Here is a 26,396-nt window from a genome sequence, read left to right as displayed (position 1 = left end):
CTCTTTGTCTCTCCCTTCCTTTCCCTTCCCCTCCTCTCACTCCCCTCCTTCCCTCTCCCTCACCCTCCCTCCCTCACTCTCCTTCCCTGCCTTCCTCACTCTCCCCCAATCTCCCTCACTCTCCCTCCCCCTCACTTCCCCCTCCCTCACTCAGTTACTCCCTCCCCAACCTACCTCATTCACCCAGCCTCACTCCCTGATCATTCAGCCACCCTCACTCACCCACCCACCCACCCGCCCTCGCACTCACTTACTTACCCTCACTCAAGAAATCAGCTGCCAGGATAGGGGAGCTGCAATGTGAGTGAGAGGCCTGAGGCCTACTGGCACCTGAAAGCAGGCGGTCGCTGAGGGGAGCACTGGGAGCCAGCTGAATGTGGGGAGGGGCTGGGGGGAAACGTGGGGAGGAACCCGGTGGTGGTGGGGGGGGTGGGGTGGACAGGTGGGTTGGGTGTGGGAACGTGGGAGGAACCAGTGGAACATGGGGAAGGAGCTGGGAGAACATGGGAGGAATGTGCCTGGAGCTGGCCCGAAGCCTATAATCCAGGAGAGAAAGTGCGGTGAGCTAAGGATCAGCGCACTCCGGAGTTGCCAGTGTTTGCGATTCCTCCAATCACAGCCCGGTTCTCTTCCAAGTTTGCTGCTGATAGGTTCAAGAGTGAGACAATCAGCAGCAAACGTGGGAGGGAACCAGGCTGTGATTGGAGGAACAATCCCCTGCCGAAATCTTCAAACTCATGGCCTGTCCTAACGGCATTTTCAACAAGCGCTCTGGGGGCCACATGAAGGGGCTTTGCAGGCCGTGGGCTGGACAAGCCTGTATTAAACTGTTTGACAAAGGAACGTGTAACCTGTACATATGAAACATTCATGCAACTGAGTCGAGGAAATGTACTAAACTTTTGTCTTTGCCTCCTGGATTATAATCCAGCGGATCAACCGCCCACGATAAGATTTTCATTCCCTGGAATATGGAAAATTAAGGCGTAAATTTGATTGAGGTTTTTAGACATTCAGAAGGAATTGATAGGAAAGGTGTAGAGAAACGTTTTCTGCTGGTGAGGGAGTCTAGCACAAGAGCACGTAAACTTAAAAAATGAGAACGAGTCCATTCAGGAAAGAAGTTAGGAAGCACTTCTTCATGTAAATCAGTGGTAGGAGTGCAGAACTCTCTCCCACAAAAAGCAGTAGATGCTAGCTCAATCAATAATCTTACACCTGAAATCAATAGGTTTTTACCTGTTAAGGGCTATAAAAGGTTATGAAGCCAAGGTGAGTGGATGGGGTTAAATTACAGCGACTATCCCACTAAATGATGGAACAGGTTTAAGGGTTGAGCAGCTTACTCCAGTTCCTGTTCCAATGATCTTAATAGGATGCCCGTCTGAGAGGTTCTACACATAAAAATCTTTTCCTCGTCTTCCCTCTAGTTCTCCTTTCAACTATCTGAGATCTGAGGCCCCTTGGTTACCAATGCTTCTGCCAATGGAAACAGTTTCTCTCTATCAACTGCATTAAAATCCTGCAACATTTTGAATACCTCTGTTAAATTAACCCTTAACTTCTCTGCTTTAGGCGGAACAATCCCAGCTTCTCCAGTTCCTCCACATCGCTCAAGTCCTTCAGTCTTGATACCAATCCTGCAAGTCTCCTCTGTTTCCTTCTGACTGTGGCCTGACTAGCGAATTATAAAGGTCTCTTGTTTCGGTACTTTCCTTTATTCTCTCCATAAAATAGTCTGTGTTTCTGATTATTTCAGCAGGACTCAATTAGTGCAATCGCTTTGGAAGCAAATATTAGTTGTTTACAAACTACACTTGACTGATTCTTATGGATAAGGAAGAGAAAGAGAGAAAGGAGAAAAAAAAGAGCAAGAGGAATTGAGAGAGAGATATGAAAGAGAAAGGATGTCTAAACACAAAGAATGTGCATTAGGGTGGACCAGGTTTGTACCGGGCTGTGACTGGCATTCCTGAACAGTGCTTACGGACTCTTACAAGATGGTAAACATGTGTGTGGTAAAAAAAAAACTGGGACGTGAGCTTACCATTGCATGGCTGAGCACATCTGTGAGAAAACACTGATACCAAAAATAGTTGCAATATATGAAGGCAAGGAACGGATTTTCCCCTGTCAGTGTTTCTGAGGCTAAGTATTGTTCATTGTACCAGGCAGATGCTCCACTTGGACATCGAGCTCAGTGCCCTGCTGAGGGGAGGTGAAGGCATAGTGGTATCTTCGCTGAGCCAGTAATCCGGAGGTCCGGGGTAATGCTTTGCAGGATCCAGGTTCGAATCCTGTCCACGACAGATGGTGGAATTTGAATTCACTAAAAATCTGGAATTAAAAGTCTAATGATGACCATGAGGCCATTGTCAATTGTTGTAAAAACCCATCAGGTTCATTAGTGCCCTTTAGGGGAGGAAATCTGCCACCCTTACCTGTGACTCCAGACCCACAGCAATGAGGGTGGCTCTTAAATGCCCTCTGAACAAGGGCAATTGGGGATGGCAACAAATGCTGGCCACATCCTACGAATGAATTTTTAAAAAGTACTCGGCACCGAGCCTAATTAGTACCAATGAAAACAGGAAATGCTGGAAAAGCTCAGCAGGAATGAAAGCATCTGCGCAGAGAGAAACAGAGTTAACACTTCGAGTCCGTATGACCCTTTCTCAGAGCTTTTTGTTTCTAATTAGTGCCAAGATGGAAAGCACTGGGCAGACTCAGAGACCCACTACCGGCTGCTCTCATTAGGGAGAGTGGGGTGGAGACAGTGCCAAACACTGGGAACCCGAGGTTAGGGGGTTCCCGGGATCCGTGTTTCAGATGGAGCTTCTCGTTGCCCAGACTGAACAGGCAGAGCCGCAGATCGGCTTTAAAAAATCGGAAATGGGGAGTTCTGATCTTTTTAATGCCGGTCTGTCAATGTCAGTGTCAATTTCACTGAGCTGCTGCTTCCAAACGTCAGGCAGCTTCATGGGTCCGATTTAGTTCTTGGAAAGCCTGCCAGAAAACTGAAGTTGCCCAAAAGTCAACAGCAGCCCAACAATTGTCATTCGAGTGTTCTTGATCGAAAACCGGGAAGTGAAACCCTTGCAATTTCACAACCCATAGGATGCTGTGTGTGTGTGTTTCTCTGTGTGTGTGTGTGGAGACGGGGTGTGGTTGGGGGGGGGTTTGGGCTGGTGGGAGTAGTTCGGGGTGGGTGGGTGGTTGTGGTGGGGTTAGAGGGATTTGAGGGAAAATTGGGGGGTTTGGATGGGAGGTTGGAGGGGAGATTAGGGAGTTGGGGGAGGTTGGAGTGCCGGTTGGAGGGGGGATTGGAGGGAGGTTAGAGGAGGGGCTGGAGAGGGCATTGGGAGGAGGTTGGAGGGGGCATTATGTGTGTGGGGGGGGTGGTTAGCTACAGACGTGAATTGTTTTGTAAATGTAATAATTTCTTTATAGCCATTTTCTTAACATCAGTTGATTGCTCTGTGATTAATAATCCTTAGATAATCAGCATTGGACTCCATTTTACCATTGTTACAGTCACTCTGTCTGCTGCATGGTGTAATGAAAGAAAGATAACACCTACATGTATGTAGCATGTTTATATGTCATTCTGGGATGGATGAGATGCACTGGGCAATATGACCTTTGTCATCCATTATTTTCTTGCAATCAGAGAGTAGAATCATGGCTGGAGTTCTGTTCATTTTGTTGCTAATGAGAGTTTACTGTGGGTGGGCTTTGTGGGGTGAGATTGCCAGGACAGGGCTGCATAATGGGCTCACAGTGAATCAGTAACCTGTTTTATCCTGCACATGGTTCTCAAGAGTCTTTTCCATTTGCTTCAATCTTGTCTTTTCACCTATTTACCGATTATCACACTCTATCTTGGTGCCTTTTACGAGTTTTTGAGGTATTGAAATATTGTGATAAAGTTGCATAGTAGAGGTTGAAAATATATTGTAGTGAGAAGCAGCAGAGTCTTCAGACTTGCTGATCAAGAAGACACAGGTACAATTGTGAACCATTCAGTGTTTGTCCTCTTAAAAGTCTTGTTGCAGAGGTACCTGAGGGTTCCAACACTCCTCACTGACAGTAAAGATCCATATGGGTCAATCGTCCGACTTTGTTGCTCAGGTGTCATTTGATCTTTCTATCCTGTGAGATTACTGATAAAATAGAATCTAATTACATCCCTGGTATCAAATAATTATATTTAATAGTATGCACCCAAGCAGGAGAAAATCTTATTCTACTTCTACAGAATGGAACAGATCTTGTGCAGTTTATCTGGTTTGCAAGTACTGATTTACTGTCATTGTGTTCATGTGGTGCATGCTAATGAGAGCTGAGGCAGTCACTGAAATCATTGTTATCATCTGCACACTGTTACAGGTAACCAATGGGATATTTCCCTGTCAAATTAACGATGTTGCATGATACTGCTAAAGTAAAATTTGTACTTTCTGGTTTGTCTAATAGTTGGCAGTGGGGTCACCTATAAGGCGCAGACAAATGAACACTGTATTATATTGTTGCTGCTCTTTATATTAATGACCCGTGCTGCATATATATCGGATGACGTTTGTAACCAGGTGTCAACAATGGGCGTTATCATTTTGCCAGTACTTTTCTGTGATTGTTTGGTGACTGGCGAATCTTTAAAGGGGAAAATAAATCATGCATGATTGAGGGGGAGGGTTAAAGTGTGGGAGGGGGGAGGAATAAGGGGCCTGGGGACAGGAGAAGCATCAGGGCCCATGATTTCCCTCCTTGGCCCTGTGAGTGCTGGCTGTGCTGTCGAGACTTAAACAATATTAAAGAAAAGTAAGCCACAAACTTGTGCTCGTTGCTTTCCTGGAATATTGTATTTCAGTGTCACAGTAAAGGTGTAGGTCTTCCACTTGTGGTCGGTCATCCAACATCATAGTCATACTGCCCCTCATTATCGTCGGTGGCTTTAGAACACCACTTGTACCCCTGTTAGCAATGTACAATGTACAACACATCAACAGCAGTTTCGTTGAGTAACTCACTGAGTAAACCGTAGAGTAACCCCTTCATAAAAAAAAATTCTACGTAGTAAGAGCAATGGTAGGAGGAGGATGTGGCACAGCCCTGTGAGTTCCATTAGAAAGGGGGCCATATACAGTGCATGTAATACCACAGTTCTTAGTATATCAGGCAATGTTAGTGTGTTTAGTGTATGCGTTAGGTTATTAGGGACACACATTGATGAGACCTCAATGTGTAACTGGTGTACTGTTAATCAGAAACCTGCAGAGAGGCTGAGCATGTTCCAAGGTGGTAAAGTCACTTTCTACATCAGGCAACCAATGCAACATGACCTCCTTAATCATGATGGTACCCAGCAATGGAAGGTGCTGCTATTTTGCATAGTGAGGGATCTGGGTTAGACCTGGCATTCCTAATGTGATATCTTAAAATGATATAATCTTTTAAAAAATATATATACATATATATATATATATATATATATATACACTGGGGAAAAAATACAAAGAATTTTTTTGCGTTTAAATGATATTTTTCTAAAAGGCTGGGAGGTTCCTTCATGTACTCCAGGTGACCGGACCATCCCACCAAGATGCTGCTCTTGATGCTCAAGGTGGGTGTTGGAGACACAGTGACATAGCTCCTTGGGGTACTGGCTTATTGTGCCATGTATATCTCTTCGACTTCCCCACACAGATAATTCCTGATCCAGCTGTATCACTGTGGGATTTACCGAGGGAAGGGAACTCCATTCCAAGCCTCCTATTTGCAAGTTACAGAGGGCACCGTGGAAGCGTCCTTGGAGACTCACTCTCTTAACCCCTAGTTTGGGCATGGACTAGGGATACCAAGAGGAGATAGAGTGAGAATCTGTAAAATCAGTTCGGTGGTAGTAGCTAGAACGGCTGATCATTCTTTCTCACGCTCAATCCCAACGCCAAGATTATGGGGCTTGTGTGAGGAATGTTAGTTAACAGGGTGGATTTGGAGAGGATGTTTCCTCTTATGGGAGAATCTAGAACTAGGGAGGGGTCACTGTTTAAAAATAAAGGGTCACCCATTTAAAACAGAGGTGAGGGGAAATTTTTTCTCTCAGAAGGTGGTGACTCTTTGGAACTCTCCTCCTGAAAAGGCGATGGAAGCAGACTCTTTGAATATTTTTAAGGAAGATGTGGATAGGCTCTTGGTGAGTAAGGGGGTGACATGTTATTGGGTGTAGGCAGGATGCAGATTCAGGTTATTATCGGATCAGCCACGATCTTATTGAATGGCAGAGCAGGCTCGAGAGTCTGAATGGCTTACTCCTGCTCCTTGTTTGTTGGGAAAAGGCCACTTTCCAAAGTTTGCACCTAGTATTAATTTCAGCTGCACCCTAAGTGTAGCACAGGCTAGATGCAGAGTAAAAATGCTTTTACTCACCTCCCCCCACTTCCCAACAAAACAATCCCTCTTAGGTCCAATCTCAGAAATGTGTCACCTGTCTTAACATTTCCATTCTCAACACCAATGACTCATGTGGCCTAAAATGGTTAACTTAAATGATAAGTCTTACACACAAAACTTCTTAATTAAGTACAACTTTCATCTGTTGATCCATACCAACATAGAATTGAGATGAAACTTTACGGGACTGGAATCAATTCAGATTCCAGAAATTAAAGAAGCTTGTTCTCATAGAATCATAAAATCATATATAGCACATGAGGCGACCATTTGGTCCATTATGCCTGTGCTGGCTCTTTGCTAAAGCAATTTGATTGATCCCATTTCCCTGCCCTTTCCTCACAGGCCGACAATGTGCTTTTTCCCTTCAAGTGTTTAACCAATTCTTGAAAGTTGCCATTAAATCTGCTTCCACCCCTCTTTCAGGCAACACATTTCCGACCACAATTTGCTGCAGGATTTTTTTTTCCTCGTGTCGCCTTTGGCTCTTTTGCTAACCACCTTAAATCTTGGCCCTTTAGTTGTCAACCTTGCTCTCACTGGAAACAATTTCTCCCTACTTACTCTATGGCAATTATTTGGCCGGGATTTTCCAGACCCACCGTGGTGGGACCTGCCATGGGGGGGGCGTGGCGGGCCAACCAAAAACCCACTGCCTTTCGGCGAGACCGGAAAATCCCGGCCTTCATGTTTTTGAAAACCGTCCATCAAATCTCCTCTTAACCTTCCAAGCTCCAAGGGGAACAACCCCAGCTTCTCCAGTCTCGCCACGGAACTGAAGTGCTCAGACCAAATGTCTTGTCGTTTCCATCGGCTGTTCCAAATTGCACGGTTGACCTGTTCTGAAGTAGCTTAGCAAGCCACTCAGTTTTACAAACAAGGCAGCCAAATTCCACCTCCTCGGGTCAACTAGAGATGGGAAATAGATGCCAGCATTGTCCACCTGCTAAGAACAAACAAGTATCCTCAACCTACTCTGTCCCATCCTTCCCAGGTAAATGCCAAGAATAACGTCTGAAAACAGTTTGAGTAACCATGCTATTTCTGGGTACCATTTTGATACTACACTGTTCAAACCTTCCCCACAAAATACCAAGAACTCTGTAGAGAATGCAGTGGCTATCAAGGTAAAGACATCAGACCATTGCTCACATCCCGGTCTGTCCTCGGGAACTCTGGACCTTGTTGGGCTTTCACGTCCGGGTCAGAATGTTAATAGGTTTGAAGTAGTTAGTAAGTGGATTACCTTTCAGTACAGCAGCAAGCGGGGTAATTTGGGTGGAAGGGACAACTGTGGAGGTAAGAGGAAGGTTGAGAGTTTAGTTTCATGTTAAGCCTTAAAAAAGAAACAGTTAAAAAAGACATTCCTAGTAGAGTTGAACAAGAACAGACAAGAGGTGCAGTGGGTAACGACTGAGACAGCATACAAAATGACTGAATGACCTGTTCATTGAAAAAACCGTTATCCCCTCATTTATAACTTGCTCCAAGACATTATGTCCCCACAATATTCAGTCACACCTGGAAGCGACTGTCCTCACATTCACAGTTTAAAAAAGTATAATTTAAATTCTTGCAGGTTTATGGTCTCCTGTTTCCCAGTTTGCGACTGAATTATGGCACCAACATCCAATTGAAAGGGCCTATAAAATTGCAGCACTCAGATCAGGTGCAATTGAAAGGAGCACTATCGTCAGACATTCCGCCTCACAGGCCTCAAAATATTTCACTTCAGAAGCAGAATTTATCATTTCTTTTGAACCGTGAATGATCTGGCATCATTTTCCTATCTCCAACATTCTTCACAGTGACACTTTCTGGACAGGGATCCACCTTGGAAAGTACTCAGAAGTGTTTGGACTAGCGTGTTGTTCACCGTCAATGTTTTTCTGAACTTCTGCTTTGATAGAATCCGAGTTTCCAGCCTGACTATGATGCGCTTGTTAATTATGGACAGCAAAACAAAATGGAACCCATAGAAACAGAAAACATTTCCCTGCAAGGAGGCTGGAATCACTGACCAGTCATATCTCTCAGGTCGCTCTCCTGGGGTTCTGGTGCCCACTATTATTAGGTCGTATTGCAGATGGTGGTTTACACACAAGCTACCGTCTCTTAGCTCACCATTACCTTCTCAAGGGCAATTAGGGATGGGCAATGAAGGCTAGCCTAGCCAACAATGCTCACATCCCAAGTTGAATTCAAAAATGCGACATATGTACACGTTCAACAGGCTCATTTTTCAAGCTGTCAGGTCCAATTATTAGACCTAAGAATATTGCAAGTCCTGTGTGCAAACACCACAATTCCCCTTCGTCTTCCAATGCAGGGGAGACAGTGGTGTAGCAGTAATGTCACTGGATTAGTAATCCAGAGGCCCAGGCTAATGTTCTGAGGGTATGGGTTCAATTTCCAAGAAGGCAGCTGGTGGAATTTAAATTCAATTAAAAATTGGAATCGAAAGTTAGTCTAATGATAACCATGAAACTGTCATCGATTGTCATAAAAACCCACCTGGTTCACTAATGCCCCTTTCGAGAAGGGAATCTGCTGTCCTCACCTGGTCTGGCCTACATGTGACTCCAGACCCACAGCAAATGTGATTGACTTTTAACTACTCCTCTGAAATGCCCTAGCAAGCCACTCAGTTCAAGGGCAATCAGGGATGATTCACCACATCTCGTGAAAGAATAAATTTGAAAACCCCATGGCTCCCCACATCTGGGAAACTTGTAGCACCGACCAATTTCATCTTTGAGCTGCTCTTACTTTGAGTTGCCATTGGCATCCAGATGTAGCTCCAGTGACCAGGGCTCAAATCCAATTAAAATATTCAGCATTGCTCTTCTGACTGTTGCTTTGGGATGGTCCATGTTTAGAATTCAAACTTTGATTGCTAAAATAAAACCCCATCATTTAAACTTCTGTTTCCTCTTTATGGAACTACAGAACCATAGAAAAGTTACAATGCAGAAAGAGGCCATTCAGCTCATCCTGTCTGCGCCGGCTAAAAAGAGAGAAAAGAAACTAGCCGCTCATTTTAATCCCACTTTCCAGCACCCGGTCTGTAGCTTTGCAGGTTACAGCGCTTTAGATGCAGATCCAGGTTCCTTTTTAATGAGTTGAGCATTTCAGCCTCAACCACCAATTTAGGCAGTGAACTCCAGAACCCGCCACCCTCTGGGTGAAAAGGTTTTTCTTCTTGTCCCCTCTAATCCTTTTACCAATCACCTTAAATCTATGCCCCCTGGTAATTGACCCCTCAGCCTGGGGAAACAGGTCTCTCCTGTCTACCCTATCTAGGCCCCTCATGATTTTGTACACCTCAGGTCACCCCTGAGGCTCCTCTGTTCCAAGGAAAACAACCCTAGCCTATCCAATCTCTCTTCACAGCTGCAACTTTCAAGCCCTGGCAACATTTATGACCAGCTCCCGACTACTAATAACATCATACCAAAACCAGGTTTCACTTTTAAACTTTACACTAATTAGGATTCTGTTTAAGGACCTGTCTGCCACTGGTTTAGGGCTATTTTGGTTTAGATACTGCAACTTAGCAGAACTCCAAATCTTTCTAATGATCTTGCTACCTTCTCTAATTGTAGTCTTATTAAGGATTGACACATCCCAACACCCTTCACTGACATTAAAGGGGCAAACTCTGATGGACCAAAAGGACCTTTTCTCATCATTAATGCTTCTTAAGTTTTGATTTATATCTCGTGATATGTGAGTTTGAAGTCTTTTGGTGCAATGGGTAGAGTCCCAGCCTCTGAGCTGGAAACTCTGGGTTTGAGTGCCTCTCCAGGACTCAATGGCCACGGAAGGTGCGTCCATAACGCGGCCAAACAGATTGACCGTCAACCTGCAAATCATTCCAATATACCTATAGCAGGCGGTAAGAGCGGGAGAGACCGCTGGTCAGCCGTACTTAATGTGGAGTGGCGCCTCTCAAGATATAGCCTCTGGATTCAAGCTAGTGACCTGTTCCATGAAAAATAAGCTATGAAAACAGTTGTAGGCGTGTGCTTCATCTGCTTCACGCATTGTTAGGTGTGGGAAGTTCAAGACGAATATGTGAGTTCAGACGTTACGGTACTTGCCTGAAATAAATAATTTGAAAACATACAGTTTATAGCACACACTCAGTTGATAATATGGTTGACACAAGAACAGCAGTCCATGCCAATAGGGTGACAATGCACCAAGTGAGTGCAACACAGGTTGAACACCATTCAGTTAAATGTCTAACATGTCATAAGCACGATCACCAGGTGACCCACCTGCCCAAGCAAACAGTCATTAGTTTCTAGGCTCTGGGACGTCCATTATTTAAGAGTGCCATGGGAAGACACGGGAAGCTGTGCTACGATCTTGGGCAGAAATACGTGGGGAAAAAATGTCATTCCACCATTTGCTCTCATGGGTTCAATGAAAATAGACCTTGTGAAGAAGTTGAGAAATGTCCAATTTCTGCCCATCAGAAAAGTGACGACATTAAATGCACTTAATTTCACAATTTATAGTTTGGAGAAGCAAAAAGATCATTAAATTTACCTAGAACAGTGAGACGTGCCTTGGCTGAGTCACTGTCCAGTTCTGTACTGGCTACACACGTGTAAATCCCCTCGTCTCGCTCAGACACATTGATGATTGTTAAAGAATCCTCATCTTTCTTCATCCTGAAAATAAAGGCAGGCTTAAGTCACTTACATTCATTTTCCTCTTTCCTCCTATTTTGCTCCTCTTCTCCCCATAATAGAGAGCTACTTACCCATGTTGATGAGGTACTGGCCCACATTGGTGAGGTATTCACCCATGTTAGTGAGGTACGGACCAATGCCGTTGAAGTACTGACCCATGATAGTGAAGTACTGACCCATGACAGTGAAGCACTGACAAATGACAGTGAAGTACTGACCCATGACAGTGAAGTACTGACACATGACAGTGAAGCACTGACACATGACAGTGAAGCACTGACACATGACAGTGAAGCACTGACACATGACAGTGAAGCACTGACACATGACAGTGAAGCACTGACACATGACAGTGAAGTACTGACACATGACAGTGAAGCACTGACACATGACAGTGAAGCACTGACACATGACAGTGAAGCACTGACACATGACAGTGAGGCCCTGACACTTGACAATGAAGTACTGACACATGACAGTGAAGCACTGACACATGATAGTGAGGCACTGACACATGACAGTGAAGCACTGACACATGACAGTGAAGCACTGACACATGACAGTGAAGTACTGACACATGACAGTGAAGCACTGACACATGACAGTGAGGCACTGACACATGACAGTGAAGCACTGACACATGACAGTGAAGCACTGACACATGACAGTGAAGCACTGACCCATGTCGGTGAAGCAGTGACCCATGTCAGTGAAGTAGTGACCCATGTCGGTGAAGTAGTGACCCATGTCCATGAAGTAGTGACCCATGTCCGTGAAGTAGTGACCCATGTCGGTGAGGTACTGAACCGTGTCAGTGAAGTACTGACCCATGTCGGTGAGGTACTGACCCATGTCGGTGAAGTACTGACCCAAGTCGGTGAAGTACTGACCCATTTCGGGAAGTACTGACCCTTGCTGGTGAAGTACTGACCCATGTCGGTGAGGTAGTGACCCATGTCGGTGAGGTAGTGACCCATGTCGGTGAAGTAGTGACCCATGTCGGTGAAGTACTGACCCTTCAATAACTCAGCCATTTATCTTGTGTCAGAAGACACAAGCTTGATTTTCCAAACCTACACTGGTACCAGAGAGACTTGCCCATTGACACTTGATCTACAACTGTCCTTCCACTGATAGAAACACATGGAGAATCCTCTGGCATGCACCTTTAGTGGGAGGGGTTTCTTGCCGCTATCTTGTACTCTGAAAATCTGCTCTACTGAGTATCGCCACACTGTTCAATTTAATCCCAGCCAAAGTCTTCGCACCGGACTTTGCAGCAGGAATGATCTAGATTGGGAATCCCGGTGAGTTTTGATTTGCTGCTTAAGGACTCAGAGTCAATTGAACCATGTTACTCAGACCAAGGGACAGAACGGAAAGGTTTTCCTCTGTACCAGACAATGAGATAAGAGGTGAGTGAGCAGCCTCTTTCTTGTGGTCCCGGCCACAAAGTCAGAGCCCACTATAACCAGCAAAAGCAGCCAGGATAGGGGACACACTGAGGGGATGAGGAAGCAGTGAACAGAAGGACGACTCACCTCCACGGTAAGGACAGAACTTTGTCATCTTTCAGCCAGGTAACTGTCAGTCTTATTGTTGGATCGTGTCTCACTTTACATTCAAATTTCGCAGCAAGTGACCTCTTAACAGTAATGGACTCCGGGGCCCGTATAATCCTTGTAGGGTCTAAATTAATGGCGAAGAGATGAAAGAAAAGTGAGCATCGTGTCATCATTAAAGCAGCAGAGGGAAAAGTACCTCAATCGGTGTCCCACCACCTCCGTGTCAGACATCCACCCTCCATAGTTCCCGCTGCTGGTAACGCAGAAGTGATGTGAAAATATCACACTTCTGGGCAGGGTGCCTTGTACTTTAAGGGATTATCCCTCATTTTGACAGTTTGTCCTGCGGCCTTTTCTCCCATATTTCCAGGATAGGACAGCCTGAGGGAGGCTGAGTCTGGGAGTCTCCTCTTGCCTTTTGCCCCGGTTCTTCTTCAGAGCATGCCCGCTATGGCCATTGGCCACCAGGAGGTGGCAGCAGAGTGGCCAACCCCGCCCCCCAGTACCCCACCCCCACCCCCTGCCCCTAACTATCCCCTCTCTTATACTCATCACCAACCACCCCCCAGTTGAAGTCCCAGCATTTTATTTCATAACAGTAGGTCACCCTTCTGGCTAAAAGTGATCTGCTCCCATTTTACAGCAGGCCTCCCCCTCCATCCTACCCCACCCCCATCGCCTCCACCCTACCCCACCCCCACCGCCTCCACCCTACCCGCCCCCACCACCTCCACCCTACCCCACCCCCACCCCCTCCACCCTACCCCACCCCCATCACCTCCACCGTACCCCACCCCCGCCCCCTCCACCCTACCCCACCCCCATCGCCTCCACCCTACCCCACCCCATCGCCTCCACCCTACCCCACCCCCGCCCCCTCCACCCTACCCCACCCCGCCCCCTCCACCCTACCCCACCCCGCCCCCTCCACCCTACCCCACCCCCATCACCTCCACCCTACCCCAGCCCCACCCCCATCGCCTCCACCCTACCCCACCCCCACCCCCACCCCCTCCACCTTACCCGACCCCCATCGCCTCCACCCTACCCCACCCCCATCGCCTCCACCCTATCCATCTCCCATCGCCTCCACCCTACCCCACCCCCATCGCCTCCATCCTACACCATCCCCATCGCCTCCACCCTACCCCACCCCCATCGCCTCCACCCTACCCCACCCCCATCGCCTCCATCCTACCCCATCCCCATCGCCTCCACCCTACCCCACCCCCATCGCCTCCTCCCTAACCCACCCCCATCACCTCCATCCTACCCCACCCCCATCACCTCCATCCTACCCCACCCCCATCGCCTCCATCCTACCCCACCCCCATCGCCTCCAAACTGACCCAATGTCCCGGTAAAATTCCTGCTTTTAACTCTTGTCTCCCTCTCCACAGATACTGCTGGAACCACATTTCAAGCATTATTTTCATTTTATTTCGGACTTCCAGCATCTGCGGTATTTCACTTTTGCCCAGCAAAAGCTAAACAATCTTTTCCTATTGAAACAGAAAAACGGAAGGAGCGGTTACCTTGAGAAGTCTACAATTGGTAATCGATCCCGATGGGTATCCGGCAGATAGATCCACTACCAGCTACCAGAAAACAAGCCCGGCTCACACAGACTGACAGAAGCTCATTACTTGGCATGACGAACCCTACCTTTGACCTCCAGCCGCACCCGGTTCTCGGCCTTGCCTAGTAAGTTGGTTGCTATACACGTGTAGGTTCCCTCATCGGCCTTCCGAGCTCGGCGCAATTCTAAAGTCCCGTTGTCGCGGATGATGTAGTTTCCTCCATAAAGATTATTGCCCTGCCCATCCTTAAACCTCAAGACACAAAGAAACAACATCAGAGGAAAGGTGGGATTCCAACTGATGTTACAAAGCATCAGGTTATGTTGGGGTTGAATAAAACCCTTGGTTAGACCTTCTTGGAGCACCGTGCACAGCTCTGGTGTCCATGGACTGAATTTAATGGCTGTGGCCTTGTCTGCTTGCCGAAAACTGATGGCAACCCCATGGCCGCCTTTTCTGAAGCCGTGATGGAATTCAATGCCAATCAACTGCATTGCTGTCGGGGCTTCTGTGCCTTTAAGGGCAGAGGTCCCGCTTCCAAGTGGTGCCTGCCAATCGGTGGACCGGCAGCTCTTCAGTCCCAGCAGCGCCACCGGGAGCGGTGGACACTGCTGGGACTGCAGCAGTTCCCTCGGACAGTGACAACGGAGGACGCCCCCTGAGTACAGGTGAGTGGGTCAAGCTCGATGGGCCACTCATTCAGGCTCCGGCGAGAGGGGGAAGGGCGGTCCTTTGTTGAGGGCGGGAGACAGTCTCTTTCAGCAGGAGCGTCCCCTTGCGGCTGGGGAAGTTGGGGGTGGTGGGTGGTCGAGGGGAGTCCTCTGTGAGCACAGGGTGCCCAATCAGGAGGGGTCCCTCCCTTTCCCACCCATCCCCCTCTGAGCCTGTGGAGAGGCTGCCAGTTTTACGTGGAGTTAGTCACCGTAGAATTCCCTGCCTCTGCCCTGCTCTTGTGTTGCAAATTCTGTGTAATACTAATTGATGATTCGGTAACCCACTACTTACCATCGCAGGGTGGGGATTGGTGAACCAAAGAACCGACACTCAAGCTTTGTCCGGTTATTTTCTATCACTTTGACAATTTGGTTCCGTCGGGACAGTATTCTTGGTTGAACATCTGCAAACAAAGAAGATTCTATCAGCTACAAAGCTTTCCACAAGTGCTAAGAAATAGATAGATAATGTCTTTTCACCCTCGGCAAGGAGACTTCATTCAATGGATCGCTTTTTGAAATGTAGCCATTGATCTTTTGCAGGCAAATGCACACAGCAAAGTCCCACAAATGGTAATGAGTTGAATGATCAGTTAATTTGGTTGAGACTTCATTGTAACCAGGACAATTTCCTGCACTTCTTTGGAAAGATTGCCACAGGGATCCTTTAGTTGCCCTTGGTTCACTTTAACATTTTGTCTGATAGGCAGCACCTCTGCCGATGAAGCACTCACCAAAGATTTGGCCAAGTTTGCACACTCAAGTCTCTGGAGTGGGGCAGGAACTCACAATCTTTGGACTTAGAGGCAAGAGTGCTAACACTGAGCAAAGGCTGACATGACGACCTGTTAACTGGGTTGGTCATTTGTCATCACCATTGTCTCTTCACTCGGAATCTGATGACTTGCCAAAGTGTGGCGCAAGAAAAAGCTTTTTTACACATGATTCGGGTCTGGAATGCACTGCCTGGAAGTGTGGTGGAGGCAGGTTCAATCGAGGCATTCAAGAGGGCATTAAATGATTATTTAAATAGAAACAAGGTGCAGGGGTATGGGAGAAAGACAGGGCAATAGCACTAAGTTATAATGCTCATTTGGAGAGCCGGTGTAGACATGATGGGCCGAATGGCCTCCTTCTGTGCCATTAAGATTCTGTGTGAGCACTCTCAATATTGTATATGGAAACAACAAAAAGGTGAGCAAACGAATACCCTGTTCTTGTGAAAAATGGACCATGGTGGACGATCCCTCAGTGTCTGGTTCTGACTTTCGGTTGTCTTTCTTTCTGACGGCCGAACTGATGGATGATGCGAAGGATAAACACTTAAAATAGTTGCTAAGGCCTCCACTGAGCTGCTTTTTTGGCACATCAGGGCCTGTAAGCTTTATATGAGGGCAAGGAAAAGAAATGGGAAAAGGTGTTCGGGCCAGCACTTCTCACTCTACCTAACTTTATCCTCATGATGATCCATCAACTTTCTCTATGTTTAATATATTCCACCCATCCCTATTTCTGCTGATGTTAACTCCTGGTAGAGGTAACAAAATATATGGTTAATGCTCTGACTCCCTAAACCAATCGATCAAGCTGAAAAGACCATATTCACCTTAAACACCTCTATATTATATTCAACTAATTCAACCCTGTGACATTTAGGATTTTTCGAGAATCACCTCATTCCTAATGTTTCTTCCGTACTAAAAACAAAATTTCCAGGCCTAACATTTTAAGCTACTCAATATGAAATCTAATTCAGCACCACAGACATTCAGGATATGAATGAGGGAACACTGGGTAATTATTGATTACATTCTATTCTATCAAAGTCTCATCTTGGTTTACAGAACGGTTCCCACATAATCCACCAGACAGGCCACGGCATCAGACAATTCACCTTTGCATGTTACATTAATGGTGAGTAAACAGAGTTTGATTTAAGCATTGCTGACGATTGCGCTACAATAGTTTTCATTCAATGTGCCCAGCACAGTACTTGGTTGAATTGGCAAACAGGTCTCGAAAACTCCCACATCAAGGGAGCATCATTTCATCTGAAGTGGAGACTCTCTGATATTCAGATTGCCTGTTCCTATTTGGGTTTTAAATCCATCAGTAAAATCATCTAAAAATTTCCTTTTTCCCAGTGCCCAGCAAATCCAGCACCTTCACTCCATTCTCACACCTCAGGTGTGGAATCCCATTTATCAGGTTAGCTGACCCTCTGTGAACGACCTCCAAGGCCAACACATCTGCAGTGAACTCAAGGTCGTAAATCACCAAGTTGAGACCTGTGGCAAGCCAACACTTTCAGCTCAACACCAGCCATTACAGAGAAGCCAGTTGCCTCTAAACATACCAAGGATGCTGACAAATGCATTGGCCAGTAAGTAACCATGCTCGTTGGAGGCGTTGCACTGGTACACGGCGCTGCTCCCAATCTGTGCTTCTCGGAAAATAATCGTATCGCCATCAATTTCACGGCTTGGACTCTGTCGCACCTCTTCAGAGGAAGAAAAATACATTTAATTAATTGTTGTTTAACTTACAATCTCTTAGACTATCCCGCAGAAATTAAACACACACACACACACACTCCCTTACATGGTGGGGATAAATTTGACTTTCATTAATAGTGTAAAGTGCATGGCATCAAATTGATCATTTATTAGACCAGCGGTCAGTAGCCTGTGGCTCTGTAGCCTCATGTGGCTCTTAATGCCTCGTTTGCAGCTCCCAACCTTTTCTAGTTGGATTGCATTATCATGCAAAAAGCCTAAAAGAATTAAGTCAAGAAAAGTAAGAGCTGTGTTTTTATTGTGGGGGGTAAACGGCTAATAATTATGCTTCACTTTACAGATTCAAATGATATTTTAACAAAAAAAAACAAAAAAAAAATCCTGCAGTTCGCAGCTCCTCCTATCAGGAGGTCTGCCGTCATGGTGCGGCGATGACTTTCCATGACTAACTATGGGGCTTATATTATGCGAGGTCCCGGCTTCTTCACAGGTGACTGGCCACTTCCCTATCTAAGCGTCATGACAGTGCCCTGGATGTGTCACACACCTTGCTGGTCTCCACCTTCTGAGCCATTGTCCTACTGACGTGTTAGGATCTTCTGACTCATTCGCCGTTTCCAGTCCTGGTGCATATTAGAAGGGGTAACGTCCCCAACACTGCACCAGCTGAAGCTGAAGGGCCCTTCACTTCGTTTTGTATGACTGCCGAGTCAAGATCCCGGGGTATAGCCCCTGGTGTGTGCGGCTACTTGGGATCATAAATGAGAGTTGTGGGACACCGGTTTTCCCTAAAGACCCTTATTGACATGGGTTTGTGGCTTTGCAAGGATTTACTAGCCCTTACAAACATCTCCCCTATACCCTAACCAAAAAAAACATTATTGTGCTCTAAATAAAACTGTTTGAGTGTTAGAAATATGGTTTTAGATGATGCTTAAGTTTCGAAGAACAGGTTTTTTGGCTGCGAGTAAAGCTGATATGATAAATTATTCTGAATGTGCTAATAGAAGCTTTTTTTGTCAAGAAAATCAATTGGTGGAAAATGGTCTTAATTCCACACATCTTAATTTAGTTTTAAAGACGACTGCTGACAAAATGACAGTTAAGCTCCATTTCTTACAAATACACGGTCAAAAAAGTATTGTTTCAGTTTTATATGTGAATTTCTTCTTATTTTTCCATTCAATGTGGAAACATGCTGTTTTTCCAGTAAATTAACACGGTTCACCACTTCTACGTTTTCTTAATGAATATGTTTGTAGGTGAGGTGGTGGCACTGTCACTAGACTAGTATTCCCAGGGTCCCAAGATAATGCTCTGGGGACCTGGGTTCATAAGCCCACCGTGGTAAATTGGGAATTCAATAAAAATCTGGAGCTGAAAGTCTGATGATGAGAACAAAACCCGTCCTCGTTAAAAACCCAACTGTTCGCTAACGTCCTTTAGGGCAGGAAACCTGCTGTCCTTACCTGGTCTGGCCTACATGTGGCTCTTGAATGCCCTCTGAACGAGGTCAATTGGGATTGGGAGATAAATACTGGTCTAGCCAGTGATGCCTACATCCCATGAATGAATTGAAAAAAATTAGGTGCAAATTGAAGCATAAATGGGGGAACAATGAAAGCATTTTAAAAAGTCACAAAATACAAGCATTCAAAATTAGTTCTTTTAATTTCGTTTTTTTTTGCCTATTGATACATGTGATGAGTTTATCATATATGCAAATTATGCATTCTAGTGGAAACGCTTAGTAATTAGACATATATTTGGTCTTGAAATGCTGAATTTTCATCTTGTGGCGCCCAATAGGTTTTATTTTAGGCAGTTTTTTTTAAAATGGATTTTCAGGTTAAAAAAAAGCTTGCCTACCCTTCCATTAGACACAACACCCATTCTGCACTTCCATTTTAACAGGCTATATCAGAGAAGCATAAATGAATTAGAGAGGATCACAAGGACACATAGAAGCCACAACACTGCAATTGTTAACTCACTTTCTATGGGTTCACCATTCACCAGCCACTGGATGTCAGGCTTGGGGTTCCCATTGGCTTGACACATCAATCTGCCATATTCCCCAGGAGCCAGCACCAAGTTCTGGGGCTTATTCAACCAATAAGGAGAAGCTTTGAGAATGAAAAATAACGACAAAGTGATGGGCAGTTAAACATAACATTATTATGGAATTTGCATTTTTGACAAATACCATCATTTTTAGATTATTCTAATGCTTTATTATCGGGCTAAGCCCAAATTGAGATTGTTTGGTCGTAAGACCATGACCAAATGCACTAAAGATCTGATTAAAAATGGCATCCTCAGTACATGTTGGGAAATGGTGTTCACTCTCGGAATGAGATCAGACTCCTCCTCTCGGGGGTGTGTCATTGAAGCTCTCACTGGGACTCCAGATGAGGCCATTAATTTAGCAGAGGCCAGGCATAAAACCTTTCTCCAAAGAAGAGGGAGATGGCGGTGTAGTGGTAAGGTCACTGGATTAGTATTCCAGGGACTAATGCTCTGGGGGTATAGGTTCAATTCCCACCGTAGCAGTTAATAGGATCTAAATTCAGTTAATGAAACATGGAATTGAAAGTAATGATAACCATGAAACTGTCAACGATTGTTGTAAAAACCCATCTGGTTCACTAATGCCCTTTAGGGAAGAAAATCTGCCATCCTTACCTACTCAACCTTATGTGTGACTCCAGACCCACAGCAATGTGGCTGAACCTTAACTGCCATCTGAAATGGCCTAGTAAGCCTCTCTGTTTGAGGGCAATTAGGGGTGGGTAACAAATATTGGCCTGTCAGCAATGCCCACATCCCATCAAGACTCAATTTTAAAAATTGGACTCAAAACATTAACTGTTTCTTCTTCCACTCTGCAGCCAGACCTGCAGAGCTTTTCCAGCACTTTCTGTTTTTCACTTGTAATCGGGCTTTGCTGATCTATCTGGCTTAATCCCAGGTGCAGGCAGTTGTTTAACTCCTCAGAATTTAGAGAAGCCCCTTTAAAAGGGTTGCACTGTCGGATTAACCCTGTCCCCCTTTAAATATTCTTGCTTAGCTTTGTTCTCCCAACTGCCCCATCATCTGGGAATGATGCATCCAGACATCTGCATTCACTACAACACAGACATTCGTTAGTGCAGGTTCCAGACCTGTTTCTGACTGGGGTGCAAAGCACCTTAGACCTGGTAATGTCAAACAAGACAGAGTGGCCCCTTGGCCTAGCTTGAATTGGGTAACGGGGGATGGGGGTGGGCATGTCAGAGATGAATGTTCCAAATGTCCTCCCCCCTCAACCCACCAAATTGACCTGGGATTTTGTCTCATTTTCTGTCTCTCCCAGAAGATTACATTGTGCCAGGTGGGGTGGGGAGTGTATATATTGCGATAGATCAGGCACTCCCATTATATGGGGTAGGCTAGGTGGACGAGTAATCTTCTTCTATTTTTCATATGTTCATATAATTGGCAGGTGAAAGGGCAGTATTTGGAAAAGCAGGGCCTTGGGATTCCTCAGATCTCCCACTTCTTCAAACATTCCTAAAGCATCTCTAAGACCTGGATCGACTCCAACCTAGGCCAAAGGCTCAAACTCATCAATTATTGCTCTGACTTAAAGGGCATGAATGGGATGTGGGAAATAGCAATGGTATAAGCAACACAGGATAAGGAAGGGGCCATTCAGCCCTTTGAACCTGCTCTGTCTTTCAATTAAATCGTGGCTGTGGCACAACTTTCACATCACACAAGTGCCAGGCAATGACCATCTCCAACAACAGAGAATCTAACCACCTCCCCTTGACATAACTATCGCTAAATCTCCCACTATCAACATCCTGGGGGTTACCTTCAACCAGAAACTGAACTGGACCACATTGATACTGTGGCTACAAGGGCAGGTCAGAGGTTGGGAATTCTGCAGCGAGTAATTCACCTCCTGACTCCCTAAAGACTCCCCAAGGCACAAGTCAGGAGTGTGATGGAATACGCCCCACTTTCCTGGATGAATGAAACTCCAACAGCATTCAATAAGCTTGACGCCATCAAGTAGTCTGTGTGATTGGCACCCCATCCAACATCTTAAACACTCACTCCCTCCACCACCGATGCACAGTGGCAGCAGTATGTACCATCTACAAGATGCACTGCAGGAATTCACCAAGGCTCCTTCAACAGAACGTTCCAAATCCACAACCTCTACCAGCCAGAAGGGCAAGGGCAGCAGATGCATGGGATACCACCACCTGCAAACCACTCACCATCCTGATTTGGAACTATATTGCCATTCCTTCATTGTCGCTGGGGGAATACCCTGGAATTCGCTTCCTAACAGCACTGTGGGCATACCTACACCACATGGATTGCAGCGGTTCAATAGGGCAGCTCACCACCACCTTCCAAGGGAAATTAAGGATGGACAATAGATCCTGGCCTAGCCAGTGAGACCCACATCTCTTGGAAGAATTTTAACAAACTACTTTTACCCACCTTACCACAGCAACTTGCATATAATGCCTTAAATATAGCAAATTGCATCAAGGTGACTCACAGGAGCATTATCAAAAAATAAAATTGACACTAAGTCACATTAGGACTGATGACAGAAAGCTTAGTCGAAGTTATCGGCTTTAAGGAGCATCTTAAAAGAGAGAGTTAGAGAGGACAGAGGCTTGGGGAGGAAATTCCAGACCTTGAGGTGTAGACAGTTGAAAGCACCCAATGTTAGAGTGATGAAAATCAGAGTTGTTCAAGAGGCGATTGGAGGAGTACAGAGGTTTTGGAGGGTTGCAGGGCGACAAAAGAGTTTGTGAGGGGTGAGGCTATGGAGGGATTTGAAAACAAAGGATGAGAATTCTAAAACAGAGACATTGCTGGACCATGAGTTAGAGAGCAAACCTTCACTCCATATGCCTTGATACCAATACCTAACAAAAATCTTGAACACTCCAATTGTCCACAGCATTATTAGCCTTTCAAGGAAGAGAATTCCCAAACTTTATGTGAAAAAGGTGCTTCCTAATTTCCCTCCTAAATGGCCTGGCTCTGGTTTTAGACTATTGCCCCTTGTTCTTTATTTCCTCAATAGTTCCATTTCTACTCGATTGAATTCTTTTCATATTTGAAACAACCTCAATCCTCTATACTCATGTGAAGGAAATCATTTGCAACCTTTCTCATAATTTAACCTCTTAATGCACTGTAGGTGTCACATTTCTAAGCTTGAGGTCACGCTGCATTGTTGGAGAAAAGCAGAGGGGGCTTTTCTATGCATTTGACCAGTGCCACAAGTACTGACATCTCTCAGAAAACTCACTAATGATAAATGAAGAGTAAATTAACTCGCTGATAGAAACACAACACCAACCTCTGTGAAGGGTTCCCATAAAACCTTTATCAGTCAATAAATCCAACTTACTTTCAAAAGTAAAAACAGAAATACCTGGAAAACTCACCAGGTCTGGCAGCATTGGCGGAGAAGAGCAAAGTTGACGTTTCGAGTCCTCGTGACCCTTCAACAGAACGGTGAAGGGTCATGAGGACTCGAAACATCAACTTTGCTCTTCTCCGCCGATGCTGCCAGACCTGCTGAATTTTTCCAGGTATTTCTGTTTCTGTTTTGGATTTCCAGCATCCGCAGTTTTTTGTTTTTAATCTCTTTTTTTACTGTCAAAAGTTTTGGAGGCATTGAGTGAGGTCTAGCCGATGGATCTACACTGAGGACTGAATGTCCTAATTCTGTGCTTTCTCATTCTATGATGCTACTGAGAGCTGACAAGAGTTACTTTGCAAAGAAAACTCTTCCCAACCGAGATCTAAACTGAAATAAATTCTTATTTGAAATGGATAAACCTCACAGAGGGTTTCTCATGGTAAATACTTTCCCCTGTCCATAGTGGGCGTAGACTCAGGATAAGGGGTTGGCCATTTAAAACTGAGACATTGCTCCACTCAGTAGGTTGTGAACCATTAGAATTCCCTGCTTCAGAAAGCTGTGGATGCTCCGTCATTGAGTATATTCAAGACTGAGAACAATCAATGGCCGGAGTTTTACAGCCCCGACATGCCGGGGTCAGTGCTGTAAAATGCGGCGAGTCACTCTAAACTCCATTGACTTCAGTGGGACCTTAAAATCCCGCTGGTGTAAAATTCCACCCGATATTTGGTCATTAAGGGAATCAGGGATATGGGAAAGTGAAATTGGGAAAGTGGATCAGCCATTGTTACAAAATGGCACAGCAGGATCGAGGGGCCATAATGGCTTCCTCCAGGCCCATAGGAAAGTTACAGCACAGAAAGAAGCCATTCAGCCCCTCCCCTCATCTCTGCGCCGGCCGAGAAAGAAAGAACAGAAACAAAACTGGCCGCCCTTTTTAATCCCACCTTCCAGCTGCCGGTCCGTAGTCTTGCTGGTTACAGCCCTAGTTCTACAGATGAGAATATAAAATGGGAACATTCAGTGGGACCAAATGCAGGGAGTGGGGGAAAATGAAAGCTCGAGCAGTGTCTGCATGGATCTGAATAGAGTCTTTACCTTTCACTCTCACTGTGATGGTGTGCCTAATGCTTCCCATTTTATTGGAAGCCAGGCAAAAATACTCGCCCGAGTTTTCTTCAGAGACGTCAGAGATCCTCAATGTCTTGTTGTAGTTTTCAATTCGTACCTTTGGCCACGGAAGTTCCCCACCTTTCTTGTACCAAATAATATCCGGTGTGGGCCTGAAAATTAAAGGAATTATTTCAGCGACATGGATTGACCTTGTTTAAACCTGAAAATGTTCTAAGCCTAAAAATGGATCAGCCATGGCTCAGTGGACAGCATTCTCACCGCTTGAGTGAGAAGGTTGTGCATTCAAGTTTCGCCACAGAGATTTGAGCACAAAAATCTAGACTGATGCTCCAATGCAGGGTTGAGGGGGAGCTGCACCGTCAGGGGTGCCGTCTTTCAGGTGAGATGTTAAGCTAAGAGGCCTTGTCTGCCCTCTCAGTTTTCCAGTCACGAATAGCAACGGGCAATTAAACAACAAATAGGAGGAGGAGGCTTCACTAATATCCCCATCCTTAATGATAGGGGAGCCCAGCGCATCAGGGTAAAGAACAAGGCTGAAGCATTTGTCATCATACTCAACCAGAAGTAGCCCATGGATGATGCATCTCGATCTCCTTCTGAGGACCCCAGATCAGAGATTCCAATCTTCAGCCAATCCGATTCACTCTATCTGATATCAAGAAACAGCTGAAGGCACTGAATACTGCAAAGGCTATGGGCCCTGACAAATTTTCAGCAATAGTATGGAAGACTTGTGCTCCGGAACACTGAACACGAGAACAAATTGGCATCTATCCAACAGTGTGAAAAATTGCCCAGATATATCCTGTCTACAAAAAGCAGGACAAATCCAGTCCAGCCAATAAACCTCATTAATCTCCCGTTGATCATCAGCAAAGTGATGGAAGGTGTTGCCAACAATGCCATCAAGGGGCACTATACTGAAATAACCTGCTCATTGATGCTCAGTTTGGGTTTCTCCAGGGCTATTCAGGTCCTGGCCTCATTACAGCCTAGGTCCAAACATGCACCAAAAGAGCAGACTTCCAGATGTGAGGTGAGAGTGACTGCCCTTGACATCAAGGCAGCACTTTACCGAGTGTGGCATCAAGGAGCCCTAGCAAAACTGAAGTCAATGGGAATCAGGGGGAAAACTCTCCACTGGCTGGAGTCATGCCTAACACAAGGGAAGATGGTTGTGGTTGTTGGAGGTCAATCATCTCAGCTCCAGGACATCGCTGCAGGAGTTCCTCAGAGTAGTGTCCTCGGCCCTCAGCTTTACCAACCACCTTCAGCTGCTTCATCAATGACCTTCTTTCCATCATAAGGACAGAAGTGGGGATGTTCGCTAATGATTGCGCAATATTCAGCACCATTCACGACTCCTTGGATACTGAAGCAATCCATGTCCAAATGCAACAAGGTCTGGACAATACTTGGGCTTGGACTGATAAGTCCAAGTGACATTCGTGCCACACAAGTGCCAGGCAATGACCACATCTAACAAGAGAGAATCTAACCATCACTCGTTGACATTCAATGGCATTACCATCACTGAATCTCCCACTATGAACATCCTGGGGGGGTTACCACTGACTAGAAACTGAACTGGACTAGCCATATAAATATTATGGCTACAAGGGCAGGTCAGAGGCTGAGAATTCTGTGATGAGTAACTCACCTCCTGACTCCCCAAAGCCTGTCCACCATCTACAAAGCACAAGCCAGGAGTATGACTGAAAACTCTCCACTTGCCTGAATGGCTGCAGCTCCAACAACGCTCAAGAAGCATAACAGCATCCAGGACAAAACATCCCACTTGATCAGCACCCCATCCTCCAACCTAAACAGTCACTCCCTCCACCAACAACACAGTGACAGCAGTGTGCACTGCAGCAACGCACCAGGGCTCCTTCGACAGCATCTTCCAAACCTGTGACCTCTACCACCTTGAGGGACAAGGGCAGCAGACTCACAGGAACACCACCACTTGAAGTTCCCCTCCAAGCCACTCACCGTCCTGACTTGGAACTATTATCACCATTCCTTCACTGGTGCTGGGTCAAAATGCTGGAACTCCCTCCCTAACAGCACAATGGGTGTACCCGCATCAGGGGGTCTGCAGTGGTTCAAGAAGGTGGTTCACTACCACTGTTGCTTTATTCCGGAGAACAGCAGGGGACTTATCCCTGGAGTCCTGGCCAATATTTATCTCTCAACCAATATCATTAAAACAGATCATTTGTCATTATCTCTTTGCTGTTCATTTGTACAAATCAGACACGATGCTTCCAATATTAATACAGC

General features: G+C 45.7%; 1 protein-coding gene across 11 annotated transcripts in view; it reads right to left on the bottom strand.

The window, feature by feature from the left end:
• Positions 1–26,396, bottom strand: part of nfasca (neurofascin homolog (chicken) a) — a 179,492-nt gene that overhangs the window by 69,612 nt on the left and 83,484 nt on the right. For 7 of the 11 annotated variants that reach the window (XM_041195122.1, XM_041195120.1, XM_041195128.1 and 4 more), the window contains 8 exons: positions 24,075–24,259; positions 19,525–19,656; positions 17,371–17,514; positions 15,307–15,418; positions 14,387–14,553; positions 12,698–12,845; positions 11,011–11,135; positions 7,700–7,744 (listed from right to left, as the gene is read on the bottom strand). In XM_041195122.1, the coding sequence (XP_041051056.1) occupies positions 7,700–7,744; positions 11,011–11,135; positions 12,698–12,845; positions 14,387–14,553; positions 15,307–15,418; positions 17,371–17,514; positions 19,525–19,656; positions 24,075–24,259 (1,058 nt within the window). The remainder of the gene's footprint in view (positions 1–7,699; positions 7,745–11,010; positions 11,136–12,697; positions 12,846–14,386; positions 14,554–15,306; positions 15,419–17,370; positions 17,515–19,524; positions 19,657–24,074; positions 24,260–26,396) is intronic. The other 4 variants (XM_041195124.1, XM_041195131.1, XM_041195127.1 and 1 more) reach the window with 1 other exon arrangement.

This window comes from Carcharodon carcharias, chromosome 9, assembly GCF_017639515.1.
Source record: "Carcharodon carcharias isolate sCarCar2 chromosome 9, sCarCar2.pri, whole genome shotgun sequence".
Lineage (NCBI taxonomy): Eukaryota > Metazoa > Chordata > Chondrichthyes > Lamniformes > Lamnidae > Carcharodon > Carcharodon carcharias.
The sequence above is the reverse complement of the archived record's forward strand: the minus strand, read 5'-3'. Positions and strand labels throughout refer to the sequence as shown.